Here is a 16,645-nt window from a genome sequence, read left to right as displayed (position 1 = left end):
GAAAAGGAGAGGAATGAGCGAACACGGGATATGTTACGGAGGTGAAAGTAAGAAAGTTTCTTAATGTGGTTTATGTGGGCGGAATAAAAAAGGGAGGAATCAAAAATGACACCAAGATTCCGTGCATCAGAAGAAGGTCTGATTAGATCACCATCAAGATTGACTGAAAAGCAGCTCATTTTCTTAAGTAACACTTTAGTGCCAATTTTCAGCAGTTCTGTTTTGTTGCAATTTAATTTTAAAGAGTTCTGCTCCATCCAGGTTTTAATTTCACTGAGGCAAGTTGTGAGCTGAGAAAACTCTGATGAAGTTGCACTTTTGACATTGAAATAGAGTTGAGTGTCATCTGCATAAAAATGATAACCCAGTCCATAGCTACGAATAATATGGCCAAGGGGAAGCATATAAATACAGAAGAGAAGAGGGCCAAGGACAGAGCCCTGAGGAACTCCTTGTATGACTGGCACTGAGCTGGATCTGCTATTGCCAAGACTAACAAACTCTTGCCTATCAGTCAGATAGGACTTGAACCACTGGAGGGCAGTGCCAGAGATACCCAGCATGTTCTCCATTCTGGACAGTAGAATGTCATGTCTGACAGTGTCAAATGCTGCACTGAGGTCTAACAGAATTAATATGCTGGTTTGGCCAGAGTCTGCTGCCATAAGCAAATCATTGGTTACCCAAAGAACAGCAGTTTCACACCTGTGCTGCGCCCTGAAACCAGACTGAAACAGTTCCATCAAATTATTAGAGGTTAAGTAATTGGTGAGCTGGGAGGCTACAACACGATCAACAACTTTTGACAGAAAATGTAAGTGGGAAACAGGCTGAAAATTGTTAAGATCGTCACCATCAAGACCAGACTTTTTTTTAACATGGGTGTTACAGAAGCGATTTTAAAAGTGGCTGGCACAAACCCATTGTCAAGGGATGTATTGATTATTGTCGTAACAGTCGGGATTATGGCATGAAGGCAGGATTGAAGAGGTGTGGTGGGGATAGGGTCCAGTACACAAGTAGTTGGCTTCATCTTACAAAGCAGGTCATTAACAAATGCTGATGTGACTGGTGAAAATTTAGAAAAGGAGCTGGATGGAATGGGAAGACAGGGAAGGATATACATGGACGATGAATTTATGTTAGTTGAATTATTTAGATCTTTAATTTTATTGCGGAAAAAGTGGAGGAATTTTTCATAGACTTCAGTAGAGGAGGTAATTGCGCCAGATGCAGGTTGAAGTAATTTATTAACTACAGAGAACAAAAGCCTTGGCTTTTCATAGCCACTTTCTATTATTCTGCCATAATGTGTGTTCTTGGCTGCAGTTAGTGCATCCCTGTAAGCCCTTTGATGGTCAGAGAAAGCCTGGATGTGAACAGTGAGGCCAGTCTTACATGACATTCTCTAAAGGCGTCGGCCAGTTGCTTTCATAGATCTTAGCTCTTAATTATACCATGCAGCTGAACGCTGAAAGGAAACCTCCTTATGTTTTAAAGGAGCTGTTTTATTGAGTGCTGAATGAACGGCTGAGTTATAGTGGTCAACAAGACTATCTAGTGTTGATGGAACAGGTGAAGACTGAAAATGGATCCAGCAAGAACAGAGGGACAGATATTTTTAAGGTTTCGGAAAGAAATTTGACGTTTACAGGTAAGAGGAGGGAGAGGTACTAAGACAATGAAAAGCACTGCTTTATGGTCAGAAAGTCCCAAATCACTGCTATAAGTGTTGCTGACAGATAATCCAGATGTGCAGATCAGTTCCAGTATATGACCACCAGAGTGGGTAGGAAAAATCAACATGCTGCACCAAATCAAAACAGTCCAGTAAGGATAGGAATTCATTTCTCAGTTTACATGTAGTAATTTCAATATGGACGTTGAAATCGCCAAGAAGAAAAACTCTCTGGGAAAGTGAACTTAAGTGGGTTAATAATTCAGTCAGATCAGATAAAAAAAGATGCATTTTATTTCGGGGGACGATAGACAACAATAAGTGAGACAGGACCAGATTTTGTTATTAGCTTAAGAGCCAGACACTCAAAAGACAATGGACCGTCAATAGGGATTCTTTTGATGTTTAACTTCGATCTAGCAATTACTGTGGTGACTCCGCCTTGTCTTGAGCTTTGAGGCTCCGTGAAGTGAATGTATCCGGGTGGGGTCACCTCCATGACAGATGTAAAATCATTTGGTTTATGCCAAGTTCCTGTTAAGCATAGCAAGTCAAGGTTTGAGTCTGTAATGAATTCTGATAGCACCACTGCTTTGCCATTAAGAGATCTTGAGTTAAACAATGCAATATTAGCCGATGTGGGTTCGTTGTGCACAGATCCATGACCAGAGTTTATTTTAACATATTGCAGATTTGGCACACTGAAACTCCTATTTCCAAAGCCATGAGTAGGTTCCTGAGCAAATGCTGCCGGTGAATTTTTCATTCGCAGCCCGGCTGTGGCAGTGACCTGACCCGCAATGTAAATATTATGGGCGCCACACAATACCATTGTCTTTTTAGGACATTCCAGTCTGACCATTTGTTCTGTACAAACTGTTTAATATGAAGGAGTTTGTCACGAGAGTATTTTAGTACAGTAGAGAGCAATACTTATCTGATAGTAGCGGAGAAGCAGCGCATCACAGCAGAGAAGGTGAGACAGGTTGGATGGGGTGGCGCACATGAGCGGCAAGCAACAGAAAAAGCATAGTAGGAGATATTATAAAATGCACATGAAGATACCAAAATTCGGAGGTTCCAACATACAGCCATACATATAACGCTGGGTATTACAGGCGGGATTGCTCAGAGCTGCATCCAGCTGGGTGTAAACTTCAGATTATTTCTTAGTCATTAAGCACTTATAGAAGGAATCGAGAGCAATCCAGTGTATAAATTATAATCAAGACGACAGACCATCCCCGGCTCATAGATCGTCACGGTGCAAGGAAATGTCCATAGGGCTTGTCTGGTGTGCCACAGAAAGATTCGGCTGTCCCCAAGGCTGCAAACCCAGTCAAGGAAAAGTCAATAAAACTAAATCCAAATCAACACAGTTCGAGTCAATTACATCCATGAACTATACATACAATAAAAAGAAAGTGAACAATTGCAAAAAGTTTAGGTTTAATGCAAATTTTAACAAAAAGTGTTGATAACAGGGAGGAGCGATGTATACCGATGACCATAATTTCCCTGCTTTTTCATAGCCATTTGCAAACTGGATCTCTATAGAGCCATTGGTATTCTAATGTGGGGTAGTGTTTATATTTCTACAGCACTGTGAACAGAAACATAAAACACTAAAAGCTCATGTTACACTGCTGAAGCAGTTTGTTTGCACAGCATCACAAGACTGAGTATTTTTCCCTTAGGAAAAATAAACACAGATCACTTATGGAGCACTCAAAAACCTGATAAGCTCTGGGTGAGTGCATGGAATGTTTTTCAGATATTCCAAAGCAGATACTTTTAATTAGGTACCTTTACATAGGTTTATAAACCTGTATAAATAAATTTAAAATAATACTGGGCACAAACAGTGAATAGTATACAGTGGCATGCAAAAGTTTTGCCACCCTTGCTTAAAATGTCTCTTACTGTGAACAGTTAAGTGAGCAGAAGATGAACTGATCACCAAAAGGCATAACGTTAAAAGAGGACACATTTCTTTAATACTACATTTTTATTTCAATCATTCACAGGTATAACACACCAAAAAATTAACAAAGCCTGAAGCAAAAATTTGGGAACCCAACATGGTCCATACTTAGTAAGTATCACAGCTTGTAAAATCTTTTTGCAGCAAGCTAACAGTCTTTCAATTCTTACTTGGGACACTTTTGCCCGTTTGTCCTTAGAAAAGGCTTCTGATTCTGTCAAGGTTCTTGGGCCATATTGCATGCACTTACTTCTCTTTTGAGATCTACTCATAAGTGTTTCAATGATGTTTAGGTCAGGGGACTGTGAGGGCCTGGGCAAAACCATCAGCTTGCACCTTTAAGGTATTCCATTGTAGATTTTGAGGTGTGTTTCAGGTCATTATCTTGTTTGTTGTAGGACCCATCCTCTTTTTAACTTTTATTATTTTTTATTTTTTTTTGCAGGTGGTGTGGGGTTTGCTTCCAGAATTTTCTGGTATTTGAGCTCATTCTTCCCTCTATCAATGATATGTTCTGGGTGCCACTGGCATACAAGTTGGAGACATAGTCGGAGATGGGTTCTTTTCCTGGAGTTTGGCCCCCTTTTTTCACCAAACATACCTTTGCACATTGTGGCCAAAAAGTTCTATTTTGACTTCATCAGTCCACCAGACTTGTTTTCAAAGTGCATCAAGGCTTGTTTCAATAAGTTCATTTGCAAACTTCAAGGGGCTGAAATGTGTGACTAGGATGCAGGAAAGGTTATCTTCTGCTGACTGTACCATGAAGGTCATATTTGTTCAGGCATCACTGCACAGTAGAACAGTGCAGCACCACTCCAGAGTCTGATAATCTTCCTGAAGGTCTCTTGCATTCAAATGGGGGGTTTATTGGCCTTTCAAGCAATCCAATGAGCAGTTCTTTCAGTTCTTGTTTACTAACATTTCTTAACAACAGTACAAACTGAGGAAACAGCTACCTGAAAACGCTTTGCTATCTTCTTGTAGCCTTCTCCTGCTTTGTGAGCATAGGAGCCCAGAGCTGCGGATTGTTGGGACAAGGTTTGAGGAGTCAGAGAATTTAAAGAGTTTTGCAATTTGCATCACCTGAGGTTTCCTAAAGATAACTGAACAAGCTAATTAAGGTTGAAACCTTGGTAAAAATTAGAAGACTGTATCTTGGTGTGCCCAAACTTTTGCATGGTGCTCCTTTACTTTTTCACTGTACACTTGTACAAAACAAAAACAATACAGTAATCTTGCATAAAATGATGAAAGGAAATTTGTCATCTTTAACTTTATGCCTTGTTACGAACTCCCATGCCCGGCCGGGATGCCCCTGCTGTTTATGTTCCAGGGGAGCAGTCATGGACAGCTCAATACCTCCCCGGGGACGCTTGGTGGCAGGGCTCCGTGGGAGATGGAGTCTTCCACAGCCTGGTTGGGAGCTCGGATGGCTGCTAGGGGGAGCTGCATGGAGTCAACAGCCCGGATGGATGAATCTTCAGCCCCACCCAGAAGTGCAATTACGACCAGGTGGTCAAGCACCTGGAACGCTTCCGGGTGGGTTATAAAAAGGGCCAGCCACCACCACTCGAGAGCCAGAGTCGGGAGGAGGAGGACTAAGCTAGAGGAGGAGTGGTGGTCAAGGAGAAGAGTGTTTTGGTGATATTGTGATTGTGTTTTGGGACTGTGTTGGGCTGTGTGGCACGGGGAAGACGTGTCCCACAGTTGAAGAATAATAAAGCCAGAGTTCAATTTGTACGTGCCTCTGTGTCAGTCTGTGCCAGGTCAGGCGCTATACGGCATCCAGATTACAGCCTTTTGGTGATCAGTTCATCTTCTGCTCACTTAACTATTCACCTTAACACAGATTTTAAGCAAATGTTTGCATGCCACTGTATAGATCTAAATCTTGAAAAAGGCAGGACTGCTTACCAGCTTGGATGAAACTCTTGTCAGATGTAGTTCATGACCCTCATGCAGCTGACAAGAAACTAAAACTCAATCATGTGTTTAAAGAATTTTTCATGTGGTATAATATTGCTGCCTCCTTCCATGGTCTAATCCCCTACTACACAGGGCTATGTATCAAAAGATTACCTTTTTTAATTTTCTTAAGCACTTACACCTAAGCCTCTTATTAAAATACATGACTTAAAGGTATTTCATATAGAGATGTCCCATTGTAGGTCACTGTAGACAGGATGGCCTCTGAGTAATGTACTGATATAACATGCTCAAACTATAAAGAGTCAAGAACATCATGATTCTGGACCCTTTTACTCCAATACATTTTTTCATTATTGGGACCTATACTAGAGCATGAAAGGATCTACTCTTTTCTTTTAATTGCACAATATGACTTCTAAGTTCATATGAATGTACAGTTTTATGTTCAAACCTTTCCATAAGACCACTGTCAACTTCGGTATTGGTGCACATTTCAAAGTCAAAGTGAACTTTTTTGTCATCTCAGCCATATACAAGTATACAGACAGACGAAATTGCGAAGCTCAGGGTCCACAGTGTAACATGACGTGCAAATAATAAACTAAAAATAGAATTAAAATTTAAAATTTAAATTTAAAATACAAACAAGACAAGACCTTGTGCAAAGACAAGACAAAGAAGTAGCAGCAATATTGATGTGTAAGATATGTAATATAATAAATAAATAATAATATAGATAATACAGAAATTATCAGTGTATGATAATAGTTGTTTAAGACATGTGTAAACAATGACAGGTCAGAATGTTTCACAGCAGAAGGATAACAAGAGTGTCAAAATACTTACAGGTCAGTATGAGATTTTCAGTTCTTTTCTAACTACACACTCGTCTTTGCAGGACAGTGACTCGCATGTATAAAAGTTCTGTTTTTAGAGGTGGTTGAGGCCGTGTGGAAGGTCCCAGGGGGCAGCCTGGTGTTAAGGAGTCTAACAGCTTGGGGGTAAAAACTTTCCTGCAGCCTGGCAGATCTGGCTTTGATGCTGCAGTATCTTCTCTTGGATGGCAGAAGTGTGAAAAGTCCAGGTGAGGGGTGTAAGGGGTCCTGAACAATGCTGCAGGCCTTGCGGACACTGCGTTTGTAAAATATGTCCTGTAGTGAAGGGAGAGGCACACCAATAATGTTCTCTGCTGTCTTCACTATCCTTTGCAGGCGCTTGTGGTCAGATATGTTACAGTTGCTATACCAGGCCGTGATGCAGCTGGTCAGAACACTCTCAATGGTGCCTCTGTAGAACATGGCGAGGATGGAATGGGGAAGACTTGCTCGCTTCAGTCGCCTCAGGAAGTGTAGTCTCTGCTGGGCTTTCTTGATTAGTGATGAGGTGTTATGTGTCCACGTAAGTTCTTCAGTTATGTGTACACCAAGGAACTTGGTACTCCTAACAGTCTCCACATCTAAACCATTGATGCTGAGTGGGATGTGGGCAGGACGTGATTTTCTGAAGTCCACGATTATCTCTTTTGTGTTGTTGACATTGACAGATAGATTGTTGTCTTCACACCATGCAGACAGCCGTTCCACCTCATCTCTGTATGCTGTTTCATCATCCCTTCTTATCAGTCCCAGCACCGTTATATCATCCGCAAACTTGATGATGTGGTTGGTGTTGTGCGTGGCTGTGCAGTCATGAGTCAGCAGGGTGAACAGCAGTGGACATTAAAATATTTCTTGGATATGAGCAGTTGTATTTTTGCCTGCATTTTGTTTTGTACAATTATTACGGCATACATTTAATGTACATAGAGACAGTCTTTAGCTTTCTTCTGTTGTTTAGAACAGCAAAGCGGTCCCGACCCCCCCAACCCCTGAGAAAGATGAAATTACACCATCATTTTATGCACAAAATTCTGTTCTTGAAACACTGTGTATAACCGATGTGTTTATTCCTTCTGGAAATATTATAGTGACTATTCCATCACTTTGAGATACACAATACCATGGAGATGTGCTCTTCACCTGTTCTGTGAAAGTATGTATGCATAAGCAGCATTTAAATGAAAAGGTGCATGTTAGATTTGTGAATTGTGGGTAACCTAGGTAGTTAATACATACAAATTTTATCATTTGTTCACAGGACGTTTTTACAGATTCAATTGTAGTGATATGTTTAATTAGAAATACAATCAATGGTTCTGTTACTCATTACAATTTTATTTGCTGTAAATGGTGAATGTGTGCTTACCAAATGGTAAATGTCTCTCTTGTAATAGTTGAATTTGTTAAGTCAGTGACAGACTGACTTCCATCAGACATGTAAGCAGTATGTCTCCACAGAGGAACTGCTTAGGCTGAAGCTCTCATTTCCTGTCAAGTTGTCCTCCTTGAAAGGGCAGAGGTCAGACGCGAACTCAGGTCATTGGAATCAGAGCCACCCAGTTCTACCACTCAGCTAAAGAATATCTCTGTTAGCCAACACAAGATCTGGCTCTCTTAGCTGTACAAGTGACTTTTGTCTCAGCCTGGCTGTATGCTACTGGTTACATTCACTCTCTCCTTGAGCGTTTCCAGTGACAACTGGCTGCTTGTCCGAGATCAGTCAAGGAGAGCCTGAGTCTAACTGCCAGTAACCAGGCTGAGAGAGAAGAGAGACTGCTGCTGTACATGCAGGATGTGTCATTGGCTCAGCCACCATATCGCTGGATGACTGAAACTTTTTTTAATGTAGTAGTACAGACGGAAACTTTGATTCCAGCAATCGGTGCATATTTCAGAAAGGATTGCTAGACAGAGTGGAAGCATCAGATTCCTTGCCAGAATGTATATCAAAATGTAATTATTTTACTAAATTACAGCCATTTTTAGACTTACATTGAGAAACACTGATAATTAACATAGACAAACAGCAGTACTTGGGCTACATGTCAGATTATATTACATTTCACCTTTACCGAAAATGAAGTATGCAAACAAATCTCAGTGTAAGAGTGTTTTGAGGAAAGGGTAACAAACCAACCACACTCCCGATTGGTGTGAAACATCTACTATATTGCTGCGGTGGGTTGGCACCCTGCCCGGGATTGGTTCCTGCCTTGTGCCCTGTGTTGGCTGGGATTGGCTCCAGCAGACCCCCGTGACCCTGTGTTCGGATTCAGCGGGTTGGAAAATGGATGGATGGATCTACTATATTGGTAGCATTAACAGGGAAAAACTGACATTGAACAGTCAAATGAGATAATTCTGGCAGCTAATTAGTTATCTTGAGCCAGAGTATTATATACCATGACATTCACCAGCCTTACAGAAAAAAATAATAACAAGGTATTAGCCACACCCTGTAAGTTTGCAAGCACAACTGACTTTTGGAATCAAGTAACAACTGTGAATGTGCCACTAACTATAGGACAACTGAAGGACAAATAACAGGTACTACAGAGGAATGACAGGTGTCATGAAAGTCTGGCAGGAGATGAAACTGCCTCTTGGCTGCTACAAGAACACGGTTCCAAAAGGGAAAGGATGGGAAAGTTTAAAATATTGGATAAACTGAGGTCACCTTAGAGACCCTGACTTTCAAAAATCTGCTCAAAGTTTAAGGGTACAGGGAAACAAAAACTACAAGAGGCATACACAGACATATATAGGACATCTGCTAACACTGACAGATGAAATCAGTAAACACTAAATTTTCCAACCAGGCATACATGCTTATAGCATGGAAGCCTTTTTGCCTTTTGTTTGTCACACCACATGGCTGACAGAGACTGCAAACTTGTAGGAGGTAGATACAGTGAAAGAGCCAAGGTTTTAGTTTGTCTGCTATTAAGATATTTTGTTTTCAGCCTTTGTATGTAATAGTCATATGTGCCCGAGAACCTAAATGCATAGGTTTTGTACACTTTTATCCATCTCAGTAACATTCTACATGTGGAGAGATACCACAAAGGCTCCCAAGAGATAAAGTACATACAGTAATCCCTCGCTATATCGCGCTTCGCCTTTCGTGGCTTCACTCCATCGCGGATTTTATATGTAAGCATATTTAAATATATATCGCGGATTTTTCGCTGCTTCGCGGGTTTCTGCGGACAATGGGTCTTTTAATTTCTGGTACATGCTTCCTCAGTTGGTTTGCCCAGTTGATTTCATACAAGGGACGCTATTGGCAGATGGCTGAGAAGCTACCCAGCTTACTTTTCTCTGTCTCTCTTGCACCGACTTTCTCTGATCCTGACGTAGGGGGTGTGAGCAGGGGGGCTGTTCGCACACCTAGACGATACGGATGCTCGTCTAAAAATGCTGAAAGATTATCTTCACGTTGCTATCTTTTGTGCAGCTGCTTCCTGAAACGACATGCTGCCCGGTGCTTCGCATACTTAAAAGCTCGAAGGGCACGTATTGATTTTTGATTGAAAAACAAACTCTGTCTCTCTCTCTTTGTCTGCTCCTGACGGAGGGGGTGTGAGCTGCCGCCTTCAACAGCTTTGTGCCGCGGTGCTTTGCATACTTAAAAGCAGCCCTATTGATTTGTTTGCTTTTCTCTCTATCTCTGTGACAGCCTGTGCTCCTGACACGCACTCCTTTGAAGAGGAAGATATGTTTGCATTCTTTTAATTGTGAGACGGAACTGTCATCTCTGTCTTGTCATGGAGCACAGTTTAAACTTTTGAAAAAGAGACAAATGTTTGTTTGCAGTGTTTGAATAACGTTCCTGTCTCTCTACAACCTCCTGTGTTTCTGCGCAAATCTGTGACCCAAGCATGACAATATAAAAATAACTATATAAACATATGGTTTCTACTTCACAGATTTTCTTATTTCGCAGGTGGCTCTGGAACGCAACCCCCGCGATGGAGGAGGGATTACTGTATTCACAAAACTAGACTACAGACCAATTAAGTGACCGACTCTAGGTCACACAAGTTAGCAATGTCAGGGATTCTACTGGAAGAATTAAAGCCAACAGTTATAAAACACAGGGTGTAGTATACAGCAGAGTACATAAAGTGGAGAGATGGAATTGCAAGACACATATTTGGATCTGAAATTTAAACATTGTCATGTAAGGTGACATCATTCTTAATTTAAAGAGCCTACTTCTCACAACATTAGAAGGCAGGTTTACTTATGGCAAATATACATGAGAGTAGGATTATAAAATAAAAATTCTTACCTTAATATAATAAAGTGCAACTTAAAGAGAAAATTGACAATCAAATTTAGAATAGTGGTTTCTTTACCTCACCCTAATATAGGCATCCTCTCACATCTAAACATGGTGTACAATGCTATATTATGTTTAAATGCTGTTTTTGAAGGTTATTTTAAAGAACATTGTCTTCCTTTTCTGGTTGGTTAGCATGTACCATTCTGTGTTTTACCCTTTCAAAGTATTCTAGGACTGCATTGTCTGCCCTGTTGCTTTGTTCCCAGATCTGCAACTGTACTACCTAGAGGACTGTGTGTTACTGATTTAGTTTATATACTACTGAACCTGTCGTCTTTGATTTATTGTTGTCACATACTGGAGCTTTTTAACAATCACCACAATAAGCAATAGGCAGCTTAGTTTCTCAGTGATAATGACAGGTGACTAGAATGTGCCGGACCATTGTTTTGTCAGTTTAATAAATTTAAAAATAACCATTTTAGTGTCCTTTTCAACACAAGCTGAACTATTTCTCCTGCTGCATCCGGAATGCAGTTTCACGTAACTTTACCTATAGCTTCTTCCATGACAGAACAGAGTTTTGCTGCCTTAATCATAACTGATTGCTGTGATGGAACATATTTCCTACAAAAGAGAGGTACTAAGAAAAAACTGATTAAAGTTGCTCCTGTTACACTCAGCAACAACTACAAATGAAAAACAGAACATTTTTAAAGAATCAAACTAGTTCAGTCTCATATATTATTCCTTGTCTGCTAGCATCTGCCAGTAGCATTGAACTGGCACCCAGGTACTGTGCAATATTTAAGTTGGTTACTACCGAGTCTATCAATCATCATTAGTTGTGTTTTTTTTTTGTTTGTTTTTTTAATCGCTTGTATTATATGAAAACACCGCAGCTCAACAACGTGCAAGTGAAACACCTCAGCAACACAGGGCAAGGCTTGAATTTTTCACTAAAAACATTGTCTACCTACATGTACATTCTTGTGACAAACAAAGCTAATATGCCAGCGATACAGCTAAGATATGGTATCATCAGTGTCTTCTTACAAAAGTCAGTGGGGCAAAAAGACAGATGGATCCACGTCCTCTGCACTGGGTAATTCTTAAAAAGGTTAGCGGACGCCCCTCCACGTTCACGAATATAGCAAAACTGCTAGGGAGTCTTCAGGTTGTTTTTGTCCTGATGACCACATGCAGCTAGTTAGAATATATTTAAAGTATGCACATGTATTTACATTTAATATGAACATTCAAATCTCAATTGTTGATTAATCTGACACACCTTCTTGAGAGGGCTAATGTAAAATTAACCTTTTCTTTTATGGACTAAAAAGTGTTGTAGACCCTGAACTACAATGAACAGCTAGCCAAAACACCTTTAGTGTACACTGTAATTAGATAAAGAAAAATTGGAAAAGACACACAGCTTTTTGAGATCTCTTGGCAAGGAATCCTCATATATAGTACAAAAAAAATTTGGAATAATAAAAAAGCTAAAATAAGAAAAAATGAAGTCTGCCTAAATTGGTCCTACATGAGAGTGCCCTGGCGACCTGTCCGAAACAAGTTTCTGCCTTGAGGCGGCTCAGGCTCCGACAATCCTGAATTGGATAAGCAGGTACAGAAATGGATGAAAGGATGGATATAAAACACAAAAACAGCTAATTAATGATTTGTGGTTTTTAATTTTGGAGTATCCTTTCCATCTGCAATTGTATTTTTCAACCTGAAGAGATCTTTCCTGATTTGTAGCTGTATGTTTCAAAATATACTTGTACTTTGAAATTTGCTTTGGAATTTTAAACTCTTAAACCACTGAAAACAATACTCGGGTTTTACATGAACAATACCAAAGAAGATTAATCACCAAACACTTACTTAAATGAATACTCCACCCAAAATTATATTTTGTATATGTTATTTACCACATATATTTTTTATACTGATGGCTGAGAAAATCCTGTAATTTAATGTTTTCATGCAGAATGGAGATAAAAAAAATTTCCGATATAACAGGCATCTATGGCAACCAATGCTGGACAACAGCAAACAGCATTAAAAAGTCCATCAAGAAATATCATGTTACTCTTGTCGCACAGTCGTATGCTCACAATGTCCCATGACATTTATTTTTAGTAAAATATTATTAAATAAACCACCTCCGAAATAAAATGTACTGACGAACAAAAATGGAATGTGCTCAGATGTGAATGAGAAACACTGAGCCAGGTTCCAAAATTGTTTGTACTGAGTTTGAACATTATCACTATGTTTGTATAGGAATCTTTCAGCTTTTCTTGTAACATCTCAAAGGTACATCCATTAGATTAAATGATCACTGAAAAATGGGTTCATGAGTGATAGGTTTGTTGTTTGCTGTTTTGTGGTACCTAGTTCTACTGGTATAGGCTCATGGCCCAAGGAACTCTGTGTTCAAATAAGTTGGTTGAGAAAATAATGTAACTTTGTTCATTTGATTTTCCAGTCAACAAAACAATCGTGCTTAAGTTCAATATTTCTGAAAACAATCCTATCCTAAGAGACATTTTCAGTTACCAAAATTAATAATTATTTTCATGTCCAATTCTTGTAAATCTCCCTAAGTAAGGCATTCATATCTTTCATATTTAATATGCTGGTGTTGAATGCTAGTAACTCATCCCAAAACCTCAGCAGATTCCATTATAAGGTATTGTAGCATACTGTATTCCTTTTTAATATGTAATTTATAACAGTGAATAGAAATAAAAAATAAACTACATGACAGTCATTATGTAAGCATGTACATGGCATTTATGGTCAAATAAAAAATCCCAACAACATAATGGATGGATGGATGGATATTACCTGAGGCTTATTTGAAACCAATTGGTTTTACTGCGAATAAGTCAAAGTCATGGTTTTATAGAAGAGTTCCTACCTCAGTGTGCTGTTTATAGCCCCCAGTTGATTTGCTTGCACACAGTCTTCCATCTCCTTCATTTTGTTTGCAGCCTCTGAATACTATAAAACAGTTTATTACAGTCAACAATGAACAAGAGACTCATTTGTAATTGATTGAAATCCCACATTAAACAAATACAACTTCACAGAGACAGTGGCCTGAAAGATGCTTCAAAGCACATTATTTACCTCTATATAAGCTGGCAACACTAACGTATTTATATACTCACTGTGAGGAGCTAAACAGATAGTTTTTTGAACATGTGGATTTTGATTAGTTATGTACACACCCTCTGCAACCACAGCAAATAAATGTCAGGACAGGAAATTAGATTTCAGCTGTGTAGCATTTGTTTGGTTCCTAAGGTTAAAAGCTAAATTGAGGCTTCAGTCCCTTTCCACAGATCAGAAAGACAGAGTTACAATTAAATAGAAACTTGGCATGCCAACAATACAACACATTTCAATAATGAGAAGAAACCACTCAATCCATCAAGCTTACTTGCTTCGTTAATTGCTAAGCTTGCCTCAGAACTTTAACAGATTGTCAAGGTTTTTGATTTTTAACTTTTTTTGTGTGCATCAATGTATTATCATATATCTTGAATGCATCTCTTAATTTCAACCAGATTCACAAGTATGGAATTTACATACAAGTGAAAAAAGTCTGCAGGACCAACTTTATCAATTTAAAAAAAGTTCTTAACACCTAATTGATTTAAATGTAACAGTTTTTACAATATATCCCAACATTTTATTTTCCTTGTTATCTGCAAACTGTACATTGTATGGGGAATGAGTGCACTGTGAAAACATAAACCACTGAATCCTTTTCAGAGTCTACTTCCAGTGGCTCAGTATCACCCTTTTTTGTATTAAAAATTATTGCACATTTTACTTGCATGTAGCATTTGATCTTGTCAGTATTAAGATGCATGTTTCAAATGTATTCCACTTTGGAATACTGTCTCCAGATTACTTTAAAATGTATTCTACTGTGGCCTCAGTGTTTGCTGTTCCACTATTTGTGGTATTACCTCTTAATTACAAGAGTGTACTTATGAGACAATGAACACTAAAGGTGCAAAATGAATAAACCATTGTATCCATATAATATACTGTAAGATATAATGTCAAATACAAGTGCCAATGGGAATCCCTCCTGGCCTCATTCTATGTGAAGCTATTCTCTTGGCTGTACTCTCTGTAATCATCAACCTGAAATCACAGATTTGTAAGGTACTTCAGATGTCACTGGCTTCCAACTTCAGCATTAACCTTTTCAAATATTTCTAAGCTGTATGCCTTTATTTCCATTCCTATAGTCTGTTCATAAAGTCTAACAGAGTGGTTTGACATTGCCACTTATGCACTCATGTTCACTCTTATTTACAATATAATTTTTACTCAAATAGGCATCATATTTAATTCAATTTTTGCTTCAAAATAGGTGCATTACAGTATATGAAAAGCAATCTAAAATATTTGATTATCAGTTTTTCAGACTGACAGCATACATATTGAAACAGCATTTCTAAGTGTAACAGCCTAAGGCTTGATAGATTTGTATATTAAATTAACAATTAATAATTTTCTTAGAGAAATAAAATTACAGCTGGAAAAGCTATATTTACTGTTTGTCACATTCACTGGCAGCATTTCAATTTCTCTACTCTTTGTTTTGGTAGGAGCTAAAATTAATTATGTGATGATGAATAGTTCACCTAGAGCCACATATATGTCCAAAATTTAGGAAAAAATCTTTTACCTTGAATTTTGCTTTGTACTTATAACAAGTGTTATAATTAGAAACAATATATACATGAATATAAAACTGTTCAGAATAAAACAAAGATTACTAAGCTAAGTCTGTAAAGATGTGTGAAAGGGATGATTATGTAGACTCTATAAAGTTAAAGCCTGAAAGGATACATATAATGTTCCCATATCCAACTCACACAGTGTAACTGTTTTGTAAATGGCTTAACACTAGAATTACCAGAGCCTATGAAAAAACTTGCAGATCCGTCCCACCTTAAATCGCTTCTTAAATCCGTTCGCAGCTCTCCGCCAGCGTCTTTTGTCTTTTAAATGTGCAGATAAAGACAAGCTGCAAGCAGCCGGCTATTCCATCCCCCCACCGACTTAGAACATGCATGAACTTCTCCCAGCTCATGCCTTGATTGATTATCTGGGATTGAAGTGGAGTTTGAGTGGAAATAATAGATCGTTATTTGGAACACATACATTTCATGTGTGTTCCGTTTCTACAGTAATCTGTGTAAACACATTTTTAAAACAGAAACGGTTTTCATATTCTAGTAGTAAATGACAAAATGTAGGCATAAACTATATAATGTATGAAGCCTGAAGTCCAAATATCAAAGAAACGCTTTCACAAAAGGTACAAATATAACAGAACAAGTGCGCTTTTATTCAAAAATATAACTGCAGGTAAAAAAGCCTCCTTAGCATGCGACATTGACACATATTTACTAAGACTGCCGCAACAGTATCAGCTGCTGACTGAGAATCAAAAGGTCACAAGTTCGATCCTCCACGACTCCCTTTTGAGAAGTGAACTGCTCTTATTCTTACTATTTTAGAATAAAAACATATGTTTGATTTCAGTCTGTAACAGCCGGTGCAATTTATGATGCTTGTAAAGGTTAGCTTTGTCTTTTTTTTTTTATTTATTCACTTTTCATTCTCTCAGTCGCGTTCAGGATCCTTCCCCTCCCCTCCCTATCTGACACTGCTGTTTTCACATAAAGACGTGCTATAGCTCTGCAGTGTATCACGATACATACTACCGCTATTTCTTTTGTACTCCAGGACATGCAGAGGAAAGCATCGTAAAGAGTAGTAACTTCAGCGCTATATGAAATCATCAGACACACCCCATCTGACACTGCTGTTTTCACATAAAGACG

The 16,645-nt window shown here is 38.8% G+C and overlaps 1 protein-coding gene across 3 annotated transcripts in view; it reads right to left on the bottom strand.

The window, feature by feature from the left end:
• Nucleotides 1-16,645, bottom strand: part of ero1b (endoplasmic reticulum oxidoreductase 1 beta) — a 94,997-nt gene that overhangs the window by 37,396 nt on the left and 40,956 nt on the right. For all 3 annotated transcript variants that reach the window (XM_028820925.2, XM_028820927.2, XM_028820926.2), the window contains exon 5: nt 13,690-13,772. In XM_028820925.2, coding sequence (XP_028676758.1) covers nt 13,690-13,772 — 83 coding nt within the window. The remainder of the gene's footprint in view (nt 1-13,689; nt 13,773-16,645) is intronic.

The sequence above is a fragment of the Erpetoichthys calabaricus genome, chromosome 15 (assembly GCF_900747795.2).
Source record: "Erpetoichthys calabaricus chromosome 15, fErpCal1.3, whole genome shotgun sequence".
Taxonomy (NCBI): Eukaryota; Metazoa; Chordata; class Cladistia; order Polypteriformes; family Polypteridae; genus Erpetoichthys; species Erpetoichthys calabaricus.
This window is presented reverse-complemented; position numbering and strand designations above follow the sequence as displayed.